This window comes from Ptiloglossa arizonensis, chromosome 4 (assembly GCF_051014685.1).
Source record: "Ptiloglossa arizonensis isolate GNS036 chromosome 4, iyPtiAriz1_principal, whole genome shotgun sequence".
Taxonomy (NCBI): Eukaryota; Metazoa; Arthropoda; class Insecta; order Hymenoptera; family Colletidae; genus Ptiloglossa; species Ptiloglossa arizonensis.
In genome coordinates this window covers 2,590,055-2,605,804 of record NC_135051.1, presented here as the reverse complement: position 1 = coordinate 2,605,804, position 15,750 = coordinate 2,590,055, and the positions used below count along the sequence as shown (strand labels likewise).

The 15,750-nt window shown below is 33.9% G+C and overlaps 5 protein-coding genes across 14 annotated transcripts; 2 read left to right on the top strand and 3 right to left on the bottom strand.

Moving 5' to 3' along the window:
* Positions 1-201: 201 nt before the first annotated feature.
* Sou (required for meiotic nuclear division 5 protein souji) lies at positions 202-3,120 on the bottom strand. Of its 2 annotated transcripts, none has more exons than XM_076308612.1 (7): positions 2,781-3,120; positions 2,107-2,390; positions 1,841-1,978; positions 1,464-1,762; positions 1,292-1,394; positions 1,075-1,229; positions 202-989 (listed from the first exon to the last, which is right to left on the bottom strand). In XM_076308612.1, exons 1-7 carry the CDS (start codon positions 2,914-2,916, stop codon positions 908-910), a joined length of 1,197 nt encoding a protein of 398 aa, XP_076164727.1. In that variant the 5' UTR covers positions 2,917-3,120; the 3' UTR covers positions 202-907. The 2 variants fall into 2 exon arrangements, with proteins under 2 accessions (XP_076164727.1, XP_076164728.1); XM_076308613.1 differs by having other exon boundaries at positions 202-971; positions 2,781-3,112.
* A 153-nt stretch (positions 3,121-3,273) lies between these two features.
* LOC143145342 (V-type proton ATPase subunit e 2) lies at positions 3,274-4,277 on the bottom strand. The gene is made up of 4 exons (XM_076308642.1): positions 4,110-4,277; positions 3,897-3,944; positions 3,730-3,817; positions 3,274-3,626 (listed from the first exon to the last, which is right to left on the bottom strand). The coding sequence occupies exons 1-4, from the start codon at positions 4,205-4,207 to the stop codon at positions 3,600-3,602; spliced, it is 261 nt and encodes an 86-aa protein (XP_076164757.1). The 5' UTR covers positions 4,208-4,277; the 3' UTR covers positions 3,274-3,599.
* A 261-nt stretch (positions 4,278-4,538) lies between these two features.
* Spt (Spitting Image) lies at positions 4,539-14,073 on the bottom strand. Of its 2 annotated transcripts, XM_076308587.1 has the most exons (13): positions 13,868-14,073; positions 8,036-8,260; positions 7,741-7,950; positions 7,492-7,677; positions 7,247-7,420; positions 7,038-7,162; positions 6,443-6,945; positions 6,138-6,340; positions 5,847-6,048; positions 5,566-5,772; positions 5,412-5,498; positions 5,058-5,345; positions 4,539-4,980 (listed from the first exon to the last, which is right to left on the bottom strand). In XM_076308587.1, exons 2-13 carry the CDS (start codon positions 8,087-8,089, stop codon positions 4,679-4,681), a joined length of 2,541 nt encoding a protein of 846 aa, XP_076164702.1. In that variant the 5' UTR covers positions 8,090-8,260; positions 13,868-14,073; the 3' UTR covers positions 4,539-4,678. The 2 variants fall into 2 exon arrangements, with proteins under 2 accessions (XP_076164702.1, XP_076164701.1); XM_076308586.1 differs by lacking the exon at positions 13,868-14,073 and having other exon boundaries at positions 8,036-9,298.
* Prel (preli-like) lies at positions 8,832-11,571 on the top strand. 7 transcript variants are annotated; one of them, XM_076308622.1, is made up of 6 exons: positions 8,833-9,021; positions 9,786-9,829; positions 9,890-10,004; positions 10,103-10,316; positions 10,399-10,647; positions 10,733-11,571. In XM_076308622.1, the coding sequence occupies exons 3-6, from the start codon at positions 9,913-9,915 to the stop codon at positions 10,886-10,888; spliced, it is 711 nt and encodes a 236-aa protein (XP_076164737.1). In that variant the 5' UTR covers positions 8,833-9,021; positions 9,786-9,829; positions 9,890-9,912; the 3' UTR covers positions 10,889-11,571. The 7 variants fall into 7 exon arrangements, with proteins under 7 accessions (XP_076164740.1, XP_076164737.1, XP_076164734.1 ...); XM_076308619.1 differs by lacking the exon at positions 8,833-9,021 and adding an exon at positions 9,031-9,062; XM_076308621.1 differs by lacking the exon at positions 8,833-9,021 and adding an exon at positions 9,142-9,209.
* Positions 13,350-15,705, top strand: LOC143145336 (uncharacterized). 2 transcript variants are annotated; one of them, XM_076308638.1, is made up of 6 exons: positions 13,350-13,626; positions 14,003-14,037; positions 14,122-14,340; positions 14,879-14,969; positions 15,287-15,372; positions 15,521-15,705. In XM_076308638.1, exons 1-5 carry the CDS (start codon positions 13,602-13,604, stop codon positions 15,337-15,339), a joined length of 423 nt encoding a protein of 140 aa, XP_076164753.1. In that variant the 5' UTR covers positions 13,350-13,601; the 3' UTR covers positions 15,340-15,372; positions 15,521-15,705. The 2 variants fall into 2 exon arrangements, with proteins under 2 accessions (XP_076164753.1, XP_076164752.1); XM_076308637.1 differs by having other exon boundaries at positions 13,352-13,626; positions 15,287-15,705.
* Positions 15,706-15,750: the final 45 nt, after the last annotated feature.

Below are 15,750 nucleotides of genomic sequence, written 5' to 3'. Positions count from 1 at the left end.
AAAGCATGATATGTTTATGTATGTACTGTTCAATATCGTGTACCAAATAAACGTAACTGTTTAACGTGATGGAAACTACATGATCGTATCTGTATAAACATTCAAAGCAAAAGACTTTTCTCGTGTATTGTGATCATCGAGTGATTCTTTTCCCATTTCATGTACTATATTAATTACATTATGATATACTAAAACAATAAATACACAATATTTCGTTTATTTATTCTCTAAATATTCAGGGTAGAAAAATATTTCGTTAAAGGGCACGCATCGGTAACTGTTACGCGAAACTCTTCGTCGGATGAAAATTAGATGTTATGTTATGAACGGAAGAATACAAATGCGATTTCATTGATACATGATGTATCTACACCAGTACAAATTGCATGAGTCATGTATTACCGTCAATGGTTCTCCTTATGAACATCTTTAATGATAATTAACAATATTTAACATTAGTATATACAAAAACGCGTTACTTAGTACGTGATTTTACATACTCGCACATACGTGAATACAAATATATATATGTATATATTTATATATACAATATATATATTTCATTCTCAATCACAACTAAATTAACATATTTCAATTCTTACGTAATTACGCTGAATTTTTGCTCACCAAGTGACACTGAAATACTAATTAGAATGAAATGATGACTATCGTTGTTATCATCGCCAAAAGTAACTTGCCTCTCGACGGAAGGACGTGTCGGCATACGATTTTAATGTATCAACGATATGGTCGGAAATCAGTCTAATAAGAAAAATAGTAGATTACGATTACCATGAAAATTCACAGAATACGATGCTCCGATGTAAGTATATAGTTAATTGGTTTAAGCGTGACGTTTCGAAGAAATCTAAAAACATCTCTTTCGTATCCATCATATCACAGTAGTCTAGAAATATATAAGTCTAGCATCCTCTGGGTTCTGTTCCACTGGACAGTATGGGCATTTCAATCTGAAAAAGAATCGGTGTCTTTTTTTTTGCTTATTTTCCTCTTTTTTTTCGGAAGCGATTTCAGTTTTTAATTTAATATCGTCCTTTTTACTAAATGACATACTTGTTTGCATTGGTGAGTTTATTCAGTGCATCTCTCGAAATAACGTGACCGCATACCAATTTCATGGGTGGATTATTTTCTGTGCTCTGTTGTCTCAGAATCGGGCATGCGAAAACAGAATGATAACGGCTTTGTTTTCCTAGATCGATTTCAATCTGTACAAATAAAGTCGTATCAGTAAAGCACCATCGTCTCCTGATCATCAGCTTTTCCTTACCGGTAGTTCATCTTTTCCATTCCAAACACCTGTTACCTGCCTTTGTTGCATAACTTGTTTGATATTTAAAAGCGTGGGCAATGCCGTACACCCCGCATTAATGCTGCAATAGAATATTAAAAACTTTTCCTATTCACGTATTTCTTAAATTATTAAAACAGAAAAAACGTACCACACTGAAAGAGGACTATCTACACTTAAACCCAACAACGTGCACGCTTCCCTCGTGAACACATCGTGAATATCGAGCCACAAAGTTGGATCTAATAAATGACTGTAAGGAGAAGATTGTATTCCATTCGGTAAATAAAGTAATGTGCCCATTAAAGCTTGCACCTCTTTTCCATGACGTCCAACGTATTGTGTAAGATTTTGTCGGGCGTACATTATTGCTTCGGTTTGTTTGCTAGGACCTTGTTGAACTAGTCTTATAAAATGTAACCTATGTAATTTAAATTCCAAGGAAGAATTCTACAAGGAAATGTCAGCATTAGACAAATCTAAAATACAATGATTGTATTCCAATAATATCAACAAAACTGTGCATACTTGTGCTAAAAGTGCCTCTCTATGTTTTTTAGCCCAATCCAGTGCGGGTTCTAGATCTCTCTGTTTTAAGCAATCGAGTATATAATTCAGTTCTGTGAATGGTTCTTTTGTTTCTTCATCCGTTTCAATTCCAGCTTCCTAAAATAGAAATTAAATTACATTCTTTACTTCTTATTTAACAAAATATCTAAGCATACAAGCACAATTATTGTTATTATAATATTTCAAATATATATTTATGAACACTTAAAATATTGTGTACCTACCGCTGCTAATTCAGCTGCAATGTCCAACATACCATGACGATAAAAATGTTGACAAATGACTTGGTTTAACAAATGTGATTTCTCTGGACCAGAGAAAACATCTTCTCTACTGGTACTTGCAAAATCTGCAGTAAAATTTCTATCGATCGCCTTTCCCACCTTGGACACTGTACTATGCAACTCCCGGTGGTCAGTAGCTAAACGTTGTGCAGTTTCACGAACCTTTGTCATTGTTTCTTTTAAGACTTGTGCTTGACCTGGCGTTAACTCATGATCAGATGGTGCTAATAAGAAAAACGTAAGAGTATTAAACTGATATAACATAATTTTAAAAATATCACTAATCTGTTTTTTGTTTAATTTGGAAACACCTATAATAGAGAGGTGTTTCAAACACGAAGAGAAATTTTTACTGAGTGCTGCAACGAATGAGGTTAGATTGGCACGAACTATTGCAAGATGGAAACGGAAGATTTAAATACTTTACAGATTAAAGTAAATCAGCTTTACATATTGTTGTATTTGTAATATGAATGGTAATATTTTCTTCTATAATCTATTCTGCATTTGTTGCGATTACTATCAGTATTAACGTATCAGAAAGATTTTATTCATCTCTTGACAAAATGTCAACGAGACATGACATTATAGTAGCTTCGTGATTTGTACTTTACCTTCCTCGAATTCCTTTTTCAAAGATTCAATGTGATTTATTAGATCACGCAGTACTGTCTCTGCATGCTCATTTATCGCACCAAATTTCAATAAAACCTTGTCAACTTCACGTTCAACCGCATTACACGCCTCCATTATTGTTTTTCTTAGTGATATCGCGTCACTACTTGTCACTTTTGCTTTATGCACGAGTCACATGTAGATGAATGTAGGCCTCGCAATACATACACTCGCATCTTGGGCGCACTACACGGAAAAGTCGTATGCTTACGCATATAGTGTCTGTACATGGAATGCACTATGCGCGCGCGCATTGTGCACACATCCTACAACATGTGTCCAATTTTGTATTGATCTGTAAATATCGATTGTTTTCTCTTCATTCATTGAAAGTTTAGAAAGCTATTGTGAAATTTGAAATCTAAACTAATAAAGTGCATAAGAAATATAATCGAAAAATGTTGTATAATACATAAGTAATATTCAGCAGTATTTGAATTAAACACTGTTTTTATTATTATTCCTATTATCATATGGTTTACATACAATGTATTCCTTTCATACGATAATATTAAATTAATGTTTCGCGTGAAATTAAAATACATAACTGTCATAAAAATAAATTTTACTTTATCGGAATGTTAATATTTGAGTAACGTTCATTTTCTCATACATTTTCAGTGTACATGAGTATGTACCTAAATATTCGATTTTCATTGCAATTATATAGTTTTATTTATAATTGAATTTTATGGACACAACTCGATATATTTATGACAAACATTATTTTCCCTTAATGATTACTCCTTCATTCCTGTTTATTCCTTTGGAAGCTCCCCGCTGTTCTGTAAAAAATGTATTTTTTGTAAAATCGAATATAATTATCTTTTTGGAGCTAGCTATAAATATAATAGTTGATTTTAGAATAAAATAAAATGTAATATTTACCCATTCACGGGCCATCATAAGAATTGTATTCTTAGATAGTTTTGGTCCAATAAGTGGATTCATTTGGGCCATGTAGCAACATAACCAACTGCAACAATGAATAATGATTGCAGAATATATGAATCATAAATATACTGAGTTACTTTATTAAAGTTTTATCAACTTACAATAACCAACATGTAAAAGCTGTCAACATAAGAATAACTTGAAGAATTCTGGAAAGAAAGGTGTATATTTAAAACAATGGTAATAGTCGTTAGTGATAGTAATAATTTGTCAAAAATAACAATATTTCAAGATAATTCTTTCTTGTAACGCAAATAAAGGTCCAAGAACGAGAATTTTTGCACAGATCAGTTGAAATAAAATAAACAACTTACCCTCGGTTGACGCCCTTCGGAACAAAAATTGGTAAAGCGATCCCTACTACTCCCCAAATAAATGTAAGAAATACTACCGGTATCCACGATGCTCCCATTTTCTTTTTAATTAATTTCTTTGCAACTCTTACGAGTATACCAAACCCACCAACATTCAACCTTACTGATACAAATACGAATCACGTGAATACGAATCTCGATTTGCTTCGATAGATCGTGTAACGTATTTTTTCGATTGAACGAATCGCGAGATACGATATTAGATTCCTCGATAATCGAATTTAAATGGAGAAACCAAAGTTGAAATGACACATTTATTCGTGAAAATCTGAAAAAATCTTAAGATGAACGATAGAGTATAGGAAGGAACTTGGGTAGTTATAAAAAATCAGTTCTTTTTTTCTACTTATAAAAATAAATTGTTTTGTTTTTAGCAAATATCTTAGGACACTTTATTTTAATGACTGAAATGCAAGTAACTAAATTTCACATTTCTCTGTAAAGGAAAGCATTGAAACTTTAACTTTGCAAAAATCAACATTTTTTCGCAAATTCATAAGTAATATGCTTTAATCACCAAATAATTGTTTTTGCATTACTTCGGTACTGTGATTTAATCTTTGAGCGTCATTATAATTTTTCGACGCTTCTATGATCGATGGACCATCTCCCCCGCCAATCGATGAACACTGATCCATTTTACGAGTTGTTATTCCAGATTGAGTTTCAATACATTCAACCAAAGTGTCCGGCAAATGTGCCACAGACTTTTTGTTTGATGTGCTAGAGATGTTCTGCATTTTTTCGTGCTGAGATTTTGACGTACTTGCATTTAACGATGTACAAGAAGTTATGAACTTCTCCAAAATACCTGAAAATTGTAATATGTCAAAAGTTGATGGCCGATTTAAAATCAACATATTCTTATGCCTTTGCATTACACATTACCTGTCAAATTCATACTTTCTTCAGATAAGCAAATATCATCGTGAGAACTAATGCTGTCTCTACTGAAAAGGTGCTGTCTAATATTAATCAAGTTTCTGGATTCTAATCTAACATCAATCGAGTATACATCAACAAGGTCGCTTTTACGTGGTGTTTTATACATAACTGAACGCTCTATCCGCATTTCGCGTCCCTTTTTAATATAAGGTATCAAACATGATAGATTCAATTGCGCTCTAGAAACGCTGTTCGCCGGTTGTATGGATAACGGTGATTTGTAATTGTTCACTGGAAGAATACACGATAAAGTGTAACTGTATATATAATAATGTATCTGGTTAGTGTCATGTTTACCTGTATAGGGAGTTCTTATGTAAATTAAAGGTTTGTGGTGATCATAAGATGATCCGCAAATTGTAGATGCCAATCGACTGTTTACATCTAAAAACGCAAAATTACATCAAAACAATGCGCACAATATAAAAGCAAGGATTATAAAATTAAATACCATGAACAGTATCTCCTTGGCCTTTCCCACTTTTTCCATAATTTGTATTCATCAACAACGTATTATTCATGATGGCAACTAAAGCAGGATGTAACCTTTTCACTACGTTCAATATAAGCTCACATCGTTTTATTACTCGCAGTTGTTGCGGTTCCGTAGCACTGTCTGTTAGAAGACTTTTTGAAGCTGCATCAGCCTCAAATATTGCTTGAAAATAAAAACGATAAAAAGTAGAACTCATCTTCTATTTACAGAAGTAATTAAAATTTTAAGCCACTTACCAGCTTTAAGTTCTCTGACCATCATTATTGTTTGTCGTTCAACTATATCATTGCCAATATCATTTATAGTCGTACTAATCTGACGAGACAATGACAAAGATCTAAGCACGACACTTTGTACTTGCGTTTGGGTGACAGGCTCTCTGTTATCAAGGCAATTAGACATTATCGTAATGCGTTCTTGAAGATCATCTAAAACTACCTAAATAGTATACAATGTGTAGTTTTTCTTAAAAAATACATTTCCTGCATCCAATTTTATTGCTTACATCTAAATATATTGTCAAATACCTCGCAGTAGGCTGCCGAATCCATAATCAAATTTATCGCATCTTGCAACCTGTTTGCTTCTAATTGCCACTGTGCGGTCAAGAGTTGCACATTTGCGCGCATTTCTTTACTTTCCGGATGTAAATAGTAAGTAGTAATAGCAGATATTAATTCAGTTTCTAAAGATTCAAGACTTGCTAGACAATTCCGAATTTGATTGATCCCTAAAATAATTGATTATCCGCGAGACAGTGAGAAATGAAATGAAGAATTCAAAGCAGACAAGATAAATTCAATGGCACCACATTTTACAGAAATTAACTTACGATTTCTATCTTTACAAGAGGCAACAGCAAACAGTCCAATTTGCATGGACTTGTCTATAATCTGATCAAATTCTTCTATAGCATTAGTCAAATCGCTCTTGGATCGTTTTTTGGCGCTTAACGAATTGCCGCAAACCGTAACGAGTTTTCTCAAGGCGTTAAAAGGATCACTAAAGACTTCCATGACAAGATTTAGTACAGATACATTAATTTTACGTTCTAACCGATAAAGGGCATCATTCAAACTATTCATAAACAAATTATTCAGTGCCGAATCTGATGATTCAGTCGTTAGCTGGAACTTCAAATTTTCATATTCCAATATAATAGATTGACAGGTTCCAGTAATTGCTTTAAAGTTACAAGGTTTACACACTTGCGCGATGGCCATCGCATACGAAAACACATCCTCTATTCGTAACCATAGCTCTTCGGATTCCAGTATTTGTTCTTTCTGGGACTTATTTGGCATTTCCGACAAAATATCCAGCACCAAGTCCATTCTAAATGTGAGGTGTTATAGAGAAACTGATAAAAATTTTAACTAAAAGATGAAGTTGAAACTTTAACTGAAAGTCTATGCACAACTTTTTACCTATAAACAAAATGATTTTCTCTCTCGGATATTTCATCCTCAGGTAATGGATCTGGTACATCCAATATTTCTATTATCATCTTCAAGCAGAAACAGAGTCTTTCACAGACATATTTCTTACAATTCTACGCGAATAAAAGCGTAAACATCCGATTAGAACAAACTTGCGTGCATTTTTTAAATGTAGATATCATAAAATGTTCTATTACATAGATGGATGCGTTCAGTTGATGCTGCTCTTGTACTAACTGCACAAGCAATTTAAAAGCTGTGCATAATTGGCACGAATACAATATGATCTTCTCTGCAAGCACACGAGATGCTAAGCTTTTTCTAAATATTTGTAATGGTCCAAGCAGTTCCAAAATGGATGTGCCCAACTCCTGAGGATGATAAAATTTATTTGAAATGTTTAATTGAAAAATAAAATATTTTGAATTGGTACTTTCTTTACTTTGATATTTTGAAAGTGTTCAATCTCATTAGCTTGACCCATTTCACCAACATAATCCATGCAATCTATTAGTCTCTGTTTCAATGGTAAACATTCTAATTTCTCCAGAGCTTCAAGAGCTAATTTAAATTTCTCAAGCACAGAGGATAGGATCTGTTCTGCTATCTGTTTGTCCACATTTTCAATCTGCAAAGTATTTGTAAATAAAAATCTATAAGTAAAATAAATTTACATTCTATTTATGCATACCATCTCATTTACATATTCCAGGGAGCAGAATTCTTCCACTATACTGACGATCTTTGATTCCATTTCTTCATAATCGTTAATGTCTTCCTTTGATAAGGCCTCAAACTTTTCTCCCAGACATTCTAATTGTTCGAAAAGAGTCGACTTTGTCGATATTGCGTCGTTTCCACTGAATGAATCATTTCTTATAAGTTCTCTCAATTTATTTACCTAGAACATCGAATACATTGGAACGATGTTACTTTCCGTGAAAACGATAGTATTCGTAAATTAAAAGTTGCAAAAATTGTATTACTTGTTCTTCTATGGGTATTAATATTCCTTTTATTTCTTTCGTTTTTACAGGCATTTTTATGCGACTGCCCTTTCGTAGAATTGAGCAACGTAGTCGGCTTCGTAACTCGTGGTTGTTTGTAAACAAAATGAAAACAGTAACTGATTAACTTTTAATTCTACATAACAATGGAAACCGGCGTCTGTTGAACTTTCATGGCGTTACGGTTCTACCACACTTTATACACTAAAATTATGAACGACTGTATGTTTAGGCTGTTTTTTGCTGTATACACGATAAGTTATTCTAAAGTAATAATTTATGTGTTTCTACACATTCTAAGGTAATAATTTACATTTTTCAACGGATTCGTTCACATGAGAACGGGTTTCTTGGAATTACACAAAAATTTTACGTCTCATTTCATTTATTTACGTTGCTGATACTGATTCATAATTTTTACTATTTTTCGTTCAACTTAAAACGAATGAGAATAAATGCAATCATGTAACTATGACAGAAATATATTTTAGTAGGGTTTCTATTCCCTAAAACTAAATTCAGTAATGAACCATTATTAATAGTATCTTCGCCATCGATTTTTTAATCGTTTGTTGCATTTTCTCAAGTAACAAGTTACCCACTATGCTATAAGCTTACAATATATTTCTGATTGTGAGTAGATAGCAGTGATAATATATATTATGATAATATTATGATAATGATAATGATGAACGTAACTTAGCGATCTTGTGTTTGTTACTCTATTCTAAATCGAATGGTGCATGTGTTTCCATCTAGCTCACTTTGCACCATACGAATTTCGCGTGTCAGGTATATCACTAAAAAGAGGAAAGAACGGATTTGATAATATCGACAATCGAGCAAATCGTTTACAAGTGACCCATTTAATCAGATAATTTACAACACATTCGATAAAGAGCACGATTATTACACACATGCGCGAGCGCGCGTGCGTACCATGTCAATATTGCATGGATACTTTTGTACGTATGATAAGTGTAACGAAGTGTGTCTTGATTTGTGTGTTAGTTCGTAATTTTAGTATATATGCATTTACCAGTAATTTTTTTTTAACCGAAATACACATCCGTGTTTCCGATAAGACTCAAAATCTGAATATTCTATCGTAAAGGACCGATGATCTAAATACTTCATTAATTTTTACATGATTGTATAGTGGATTTTCTATTAAGTTTTTTCTAGAAATTTCTTTAATTTTTCATTCTGAATTTTGATCAAAATAATTACTAATTTCAATCGACGAAATTTATATGTTGAAATTTACTAGTTAATCTGGAAAAACAGTTAGTAGTTACAGAATAATAGAAAGGGTTATATAATTTCTTGATTTTTTGAACAGAGCCGTATCGCTGTAGAATTTTTTGTCGAAATAAATTGGTACAATCAAATTGATGTGTCTGTATAAAAAATATATTTCTTCTCGTTCATAAATGTGTTATAGGTTTTGTTATGTTTATTCAAAAAGACTGCATCAATCATACACTTTTGTGCAAACCATGTATCTCTCTGCAAGTGCATGTATAATACTGAATCTGTATACAGATGTAATGAACATTTTCGATGCCTGATTTACGTTATCCCCTAAATTAAGTTATTGAATCACTTTCCTGTACTAATTTATAGAAAAATATTAATTTCTTTTTTTCATTAAATTGCTAAATCAGAGTAAAAATAAATATTTTATGAATGAATGTATTTTCTTGATGTCTGTTTGTATTAATTTCAGATCAAAGGATAAGAATTAACTTAACCAAGTAATCTCATTGTATGGTTAGTTTTAAATTCCATACGGTTAATGCATATATTGTTTTAATCTTGTCTCTTTCCTAGGACAAGTTGCATAAGGTGGAAGAATGGTTAAGACTTATGAAAATGATATAACCTTCCAGTTCAATTGGAATCAAGTGGTACAAGGATTCTGGCAGAGATACCCAAATCCTAATAGGCATGTAGCAAATATCATTTGCTTATTAATTTAAAAAAATATTAAACTTTTGATTGGTGACTACATCAGCAAAATAAAATAGCAAATTTATCTTTTAGTACCCATGTTCTTTCGGAGGATACTATTTCGAGGGAAGTCAAAAATGGAATTCTCTATACCACACGACTATTGACAAAGACAAATGGAATACCTAGGTGGGGGGAAAGATTTGTCAGCAAAAATGTTGTAAAAATCATTGAAAAAAGCATTGTAGATCCCAAAACTAAGACTTTGATAACGCATACAAGAAATTTGGGTTATACTAAAGTTATGGTAATTTGGCATAAACCAAACAGTAAATTTACTACTGGCATTGCACTGTAAAATATTGAAATTTATGTTTGTCATATTTTAGAATGTTATGGAGAAAGTTGTCTACAGAGTTAGTGAAGAAAATCCCAATTGGACAGTGGCAAAGAGATTAGCTTTGATCGATAGTCAAGTGTTTGGATTACGTAGAGCAATTCAAGCATTTGGATTAGAAAGATTTAAAAAGAATTGCAATCTGATGTATACTGGTTTTAATTACGTTTTAGCACATATGTTTCCACATACAGCTCAGTATATGAATCCAACACTATCTCAAATGGGCTTTGTTCATCAAGTAAGAGCAATGCATATTTTTGTGTCAGGAAATTACTGTTTGTGTTGAAATGTATGCATGTAGTTTGATTACTTTTTTCTTTTAGCTTGACGAAGGAACAAGATCTACCTTGGCAGAAGATTTCCATCAATCGTTACAAGGTAAAGCGGAGAAAGTAAAGGACGCTGCAAAAAAGGCCACTGATTTGGCAAAGAAAAAAGCTGGACCGATTTATGCGGCCTGTCAACCACAACAGTCGTAAGCCGTATCGTCGATAGAAGCAATGGTGAAAAATACATGAAAAGTGTTTTGTCGATAAATAAGGAACTGTAAATCGAAGGAGAATTGAAAAACGCGCTTAAGGTTCGGGGCTGTCTTAAACGTAGGATGCGTATCGCATGGAAATTTTAAGTAATTCTTATAGCCTTTGTAAATAGCAATTCTTTTGTTGATATAACGATTGAGTAAAACCGATACAACGAAATCATTAATAAGGATAGTCTGTATTTAAAATCTATTTACAAATTCGGATATCTATACAATTTTGTCTCCACAATGCAAGAGTTGCAGCAAATTGTTGCATAAAGAGCTTTGTTACGACAGTGCTGTACATTATGATTACATTATCATTCCTTTCAACTGTCAATCCATTTATAAGTAATAAGAATATATTAAAACTAAGATCATGTTTTCTATGAAGACAATGGAAATTATTTGGATCTGATACAACTATGTTACTGCAGTAATATCTATTTGAAAGAAAAGTTTCGTCGAAACTCTTTTATTTCAAGTTTAAATTACTTTGGTTGCATTTGCCCAGATAAATGTAAATGATGTGTGTTAAATAATATTATATGAAATATTTAAAAGATAGCTAAAATATTTTTCTGAAGGATAGAATAAATTAAATTAAATTTGCTGGAATAAATCGAAACTTTTGTTGAATTGAGCGAATATTTATTTGAAAAGAGAAGTATATGAAATTTCCAGGTTTTTACCAAGATGCAATATGCATTTCTCTTCTTGATCATCGCATCGACACACCGACATGATGAATAAATTTCATATTTGACCGTTTTTATCGGTATTTAATGCTTGGTAATTAACAACAATTGTAAAATTTAAATTTTACATACCATGGCGAACAATTAATACAAATTTTGTGATTTGCATGTGCAAATTTAACAGAATAGTTTCTGCAGTCCTCGTTCATGTACATAGGAAAAATTTTGTATAAATACAGTTACACAGAATATATAGCTAATCTACGATGTGCAAAACTGTAATGTTATAGTGTTTAATTTTAGTCGGTATTGTCCACAAATCGTACAAGGATCACGTAGCAGAGAAATGTATTTGAATATAGAAATACACATTCGTGAAGAGAAACTAAATTTGGTATTTATTATTAATTTTTTATCATGGTGTGGCGAAATCTTCCACTTTCACCATCAGATGACTATTCGAACGATTCTTTTCCTGTAAGTTACGATCCGCTATGAACTTCTATATGGCGCCTTTGAACAGTAAACGTTTATGCAAGCTATAGGTTCTTTCATACTTTTATTCTATCTAAAGACGCAATCACCATCGTATGAAGACGTACAAAACTAATATAACCAAGATCAATGTAGATTATAAAAATATGTCTTTTGATGTACTTTAGTCAACCCAATGGAAATAAACACAGGAAAGAGTCAATAAATGTTCAATGTTTAAAACGCAGTGCTTGCCAATATTTCCTTATCAATGACACATATGCTAGTAGTTCCGAAACGAGAGAAAAGAAAGAACTTTCATTTTCATTACTTTTGCAGCCGTATAGTAACGTATGCATTTCGCCTAGCAGATCTAAGAGGAGCATAGTTTCCTTTTCGAAATGATTCTATGAAATTTTTTAACGTCAGTTATCGGTATTTAAATCAATCGTGTTTTCAGTGTATCAAGATACACTGTAACCTCAAGGAAAAGTGGGATTTCCATGTCCACGCTACACAAATATTGCAAGGCTGTTTCTCACGTGTTTCAATTGTGTTACAGCTCGTTCACATAATATGATTTTTTTAATCGATTACATTATTTTGCCGTATCGATAACGATCGAGCAAATGAACAAACACATGTACACATTCTTCGTATGTAGAAAACTAACAATTGTGAAATTTGAATTTCTCTCGCACGGTACAATTTTTTAACCGAGTCGGTTATTTTATTGTATTGATAATGATCGAAGGCAGCATTTACAGTTTCTACGCTTTTGCAATGAATTCAACTCCCAAACTTATGAATCAACCGATTCACTATGATGTGTGCTACCTGTAATATTCACACTACGGCGAATCGGTCATTTGCTGAATCAATTATAAAACATAATAAAACTGTATTCACGTAGATCTTGTCGGTTACCCAACATAGATATTAATGGCGGTAACCTTTTTTATTTTTCTCCAATTTCACTTTATTAACGTCTAAATACCGTTCAGTTTTCATGCTATACGATACAGCTGCCTTTCTTATCAATGACGAAGCCAAATTTTGAAAAATGGTCGGACAAAATGGTAAAACAATTGGTTCAGCGAAAGACCGGTTTGCCGTGGTGTGAATATTACAGGTGGTACACACTACGATAAATTGGTTGATTCATACGTCAAGTGTTGGACGCTTGACAAATGTGGAAACTGTGTGAATGCTGCGTGATCAGTATCAGTACGGTAAAATAACTGATTCGGTTAAAAAGCTGCACTGTGCGAGCAAATTATTAGTTTTCTGCATAGAAAAAAAAAAGGATGTGCGCGTTCGTTCGTTACCGCGTAAGATCGATGTGAAGATATAGTTGCACGCATTCAAACCGGATTGACTTGGCTATAAATGCAAACGCGATCGCTCTTTCTGCCCAGTAAATTTTCTATCTCTCGGGCGAATTAAGCTCGAAAAAACAGCAACTTGTTTTCGCAGTTCCACAGGAATTTAATCGTTATGTTGCCGTTTTACGTAGCGTTGGGTGAGTGCTGTGCTCTGTGTTCAAATTATGTTACAAATAAATCGATTTACAATTCCAACGATACGAAACAGTATTTTCCAAAGTGGAGGTTGCTTCTCCAGAGAGAAAAGGGTCGTACAATTCAAAGGGGGAGCACGAAAGAAAAGTTTTTTTAACATAAAGTATGTAATTTAAAAATATCGTTTCGAGGTAACGACACGAGCGCGAAGTAATAAAGATGTCTCGTCTAACTGTGTTATACCATTTATTTCGAGCGTAGAAATTTGTTCCTCTTTTTGGGATTCCCTTACAAAGTTCGCAGACCACCGATATAAAATCAATGTGTCGCACTACCGAATTACAAAGTTACATTTCTTCTTTTTTTTTTATACCGCAGTTGTGTCGTGCGGAAGCGTTATCGCATTTCCACAGGTAAACGACATTTTTTATTTTCTTTAAGCGATCAAAGAATTTCTAGTCTTCTAAATGATTAATTCCGTGACTGTTGACGTCTAGAACGAGCTGCCTTCCAACAATGACACACCTCGTACGAATCCCAGTTCCTTCGAGGTGGACGGTTTCGCTTTCGACGGTCCGTTTTCGAGAACACAAAATTCCACGGGAACAACAACAACAAGGACCACCACCACCACCACCGCCGCAACGACTAGGATCACCTCCACTACAACCTCAATGCCAGATGCTCAAATTGATGCGTGCGTCGATACGTGTCCAGTAAGCGGAAATTTCCTTTCGTCGTGAAAGAAATGCAAGACGGGGAATTCTTCGCGTATCTCGGAGATGCAGAGCTGCTAAGTCCTGTATCGACGGCATCAAGGTCGCAGCTTGATCGCCGCAATTGTAATACCGGTTTCTCGAGTCCCACGGACTCCCAACGTAGCGGAGTTTATCACGCGAGTTCAAAGTTCGCGCGTCACAAGATAATCCGACGAACGAGACTCGCAAACCTACGTAACCCAAGTGCAACGTCTCTCACTTCTTCCTGGGCTAACGTACAGTAATGGATTGTTTCGTTCACCGAAGCTAATGGTACACGAATTTTCATTAAATATAAATTACATTTAATTATCGAGTATAAAATACGCGACGAAGTGTGAACAACGTTCAATTAATTACCATCATTGTGCAACAGCCCATGAAAAAGGGGGAGTCACACTTGAGCGTGTTTCTTTGTTAGGCTACTGGAGCACGATTCTCGTGTTTCAAGGTCGAACGAGTACATACATAAAACAATAAACGATCGAATTTCCAGAGGACGTCGGAATACAACCCCATTTGCGGTTCGGACGGAGTGACATATGATAATCCTGGAATGTTGACTTGCACGCAGAGTTGCGGCAAAGGTGAGAGAAAGATTGTACAGTGGAAGTACCAAACAAGTGCCAAATAATAGTTTTTCTCGAATATGGAAAGAAAACGTTTTATTCGAGCTGCTGTTGTAAGAAAAAATATTTAACAAGATAATTTTCAGAATTTTGCGTACAACTGCTGTCGTATAATCTTTTTCTAGGGTTACTGACACTGGCAGGTAGTGTCAAGATTGTAGAAATATTTCTGTTTAGTCTAATTTTGACACTTGACTCCTTTGGTACTTCTATTCTACAATTGTTAGTGTGCAAGGTACGATGATGTGTCTCATGGAGTTCTTTTATGCTTGCAGACGCTACGTTCAACTACTACGGACCTTGCACGTCTACGAACGCGAGAGGATAATTCCACGTTGGATGGTCTGACCGAAATCGAACAGTATCCTCTTTCACAGAGACCCGGTGTACATCGAAATTTTTGCGAGCTATTTCGATGGTTTAAATTTTCATGTTCAAGATTTTTCTAAAAGTGGTATTGTTTCAAGCCAAACGATATTTTCCTTAAACATTTCATTCTCCTTAAACAGTAAAATCACATGCACGTCGCAACAACCTCGTACGTTCGGTTTATGCGTAACCGTGTGAAAGAGGTCTCACTTAATTGAATATATCGCTTGCTATTCAAATAGCACATAGGTGTATGATTATGCTTCATTGATGGACGTTCATTTGTCGCTGTTTATTGGATAATACAAGCTTCGAGTGGAACTAACTGCGAGTTTATTTCTTGTCCTAGTCCCTTGCAGATACGTTCACT

Bases quoted from the DNA above. Each gene is read 5' to 3' on its own strand.
- Spt (XM_076308587.1), bottom strand. From the start codon at position 8,089: ATGCCTGTAAAAACGAAAGAAATAAAAGGAATATTAATACCCATAGAA. The intron at 6,946-7,037 runs GTAAAAAGTTGT...CCTCACATTTAG, and splicing joins GAAAATCATTTTGTTTATAG to AATGGACTTGGTGCTGGATA. The intron at 5,499-5,565 runs GTATTTAATTTT...TTGCGTTTTTAG, and splicing joins CCAAGGAGATACTGTTCATG to ATGTAAACAGTCGATTGGCA.
- LOC143145336 (XM_076308638.1), top strand. From the start codon at position 13,602: ATGTTGCCGTTTTACGTAGCGTTGG. The intron at 13,627-14,002 runs GTGAGTGCTGTG...TTTATACCGCAG, and splicing joins GCCGTTTTACGTAGCGTTGG to TTGTGTCGTGCGGAAGCGTT. The intron at 14,970-15,286 runs GTGAGAGAAAGA...TTATGCTTGCAG, and splicing joins CACGCAGAGTTGCGGCAAAG to ACGCTACGTTCAACTACTAC.
- Prel (XM_076308625.1), top strand. From the start codon at position 9,913: ATGGTTAAGACTTATGAAAATGATATAACCTTCCAGTTCAATTGGAAT. The intron at 10,317-10,398 runs GTAATTTGGCAT...GTCATATTTTAG, and splicing joins TGGGTTATACTAAAGTTATG to AATGTTATGGAGAAAGTTGT. The intron at 10,648-10,732 runs GTAAGAGCAATG...TTTTTCTTTTAG, and splicing joins AAATGGGCTTTGTTCATCAA to CTTGACGAAGGAACAAGATC.
- Sou (XM_076308612.1), bottom strand. From the start codon at position 2,916: ATGGAGGCGTGTAATGCGGTTGAACGTGAAGTTGACAAGGTTTTATTG. The intron at 1,395-1,463 runs GTACGTTTTTTC...ATTCTATTGCAG, and splicing joins GATAGTCCTCTTTCAGTGTG to CATTAATGCGGGGTGTACGG. The intron at 990-1,074 runs GTATGTCATTTA...GCAAAAAAAAAG, and splicing joins AAACTCACCAATGCAAACAA to ACACCGATTCTTTTTCAGAT.
- LOC143145342 (XM_076308642.1), bottom strand. From the start codon at position 4,207: ATGGGAGCATCGTGGATACCGGTAGTATTTCTTACATTTATTTGGGGA. The intron at 3,945-4,109 runs GTAAGTTGTTTA...CTTTCTTTCCAG, and splicing joins CCGAAGGGCGTCAACCGAGG to AATTCTTCAAGTTATTCTTA. The intron at 3,627-3,729 runs GTAAATATTACA...CATTTTTTACAG, and splicing joins TTATGATGGCCCGTGAATGG to AACAGCGGGGAGCTTCCAAA.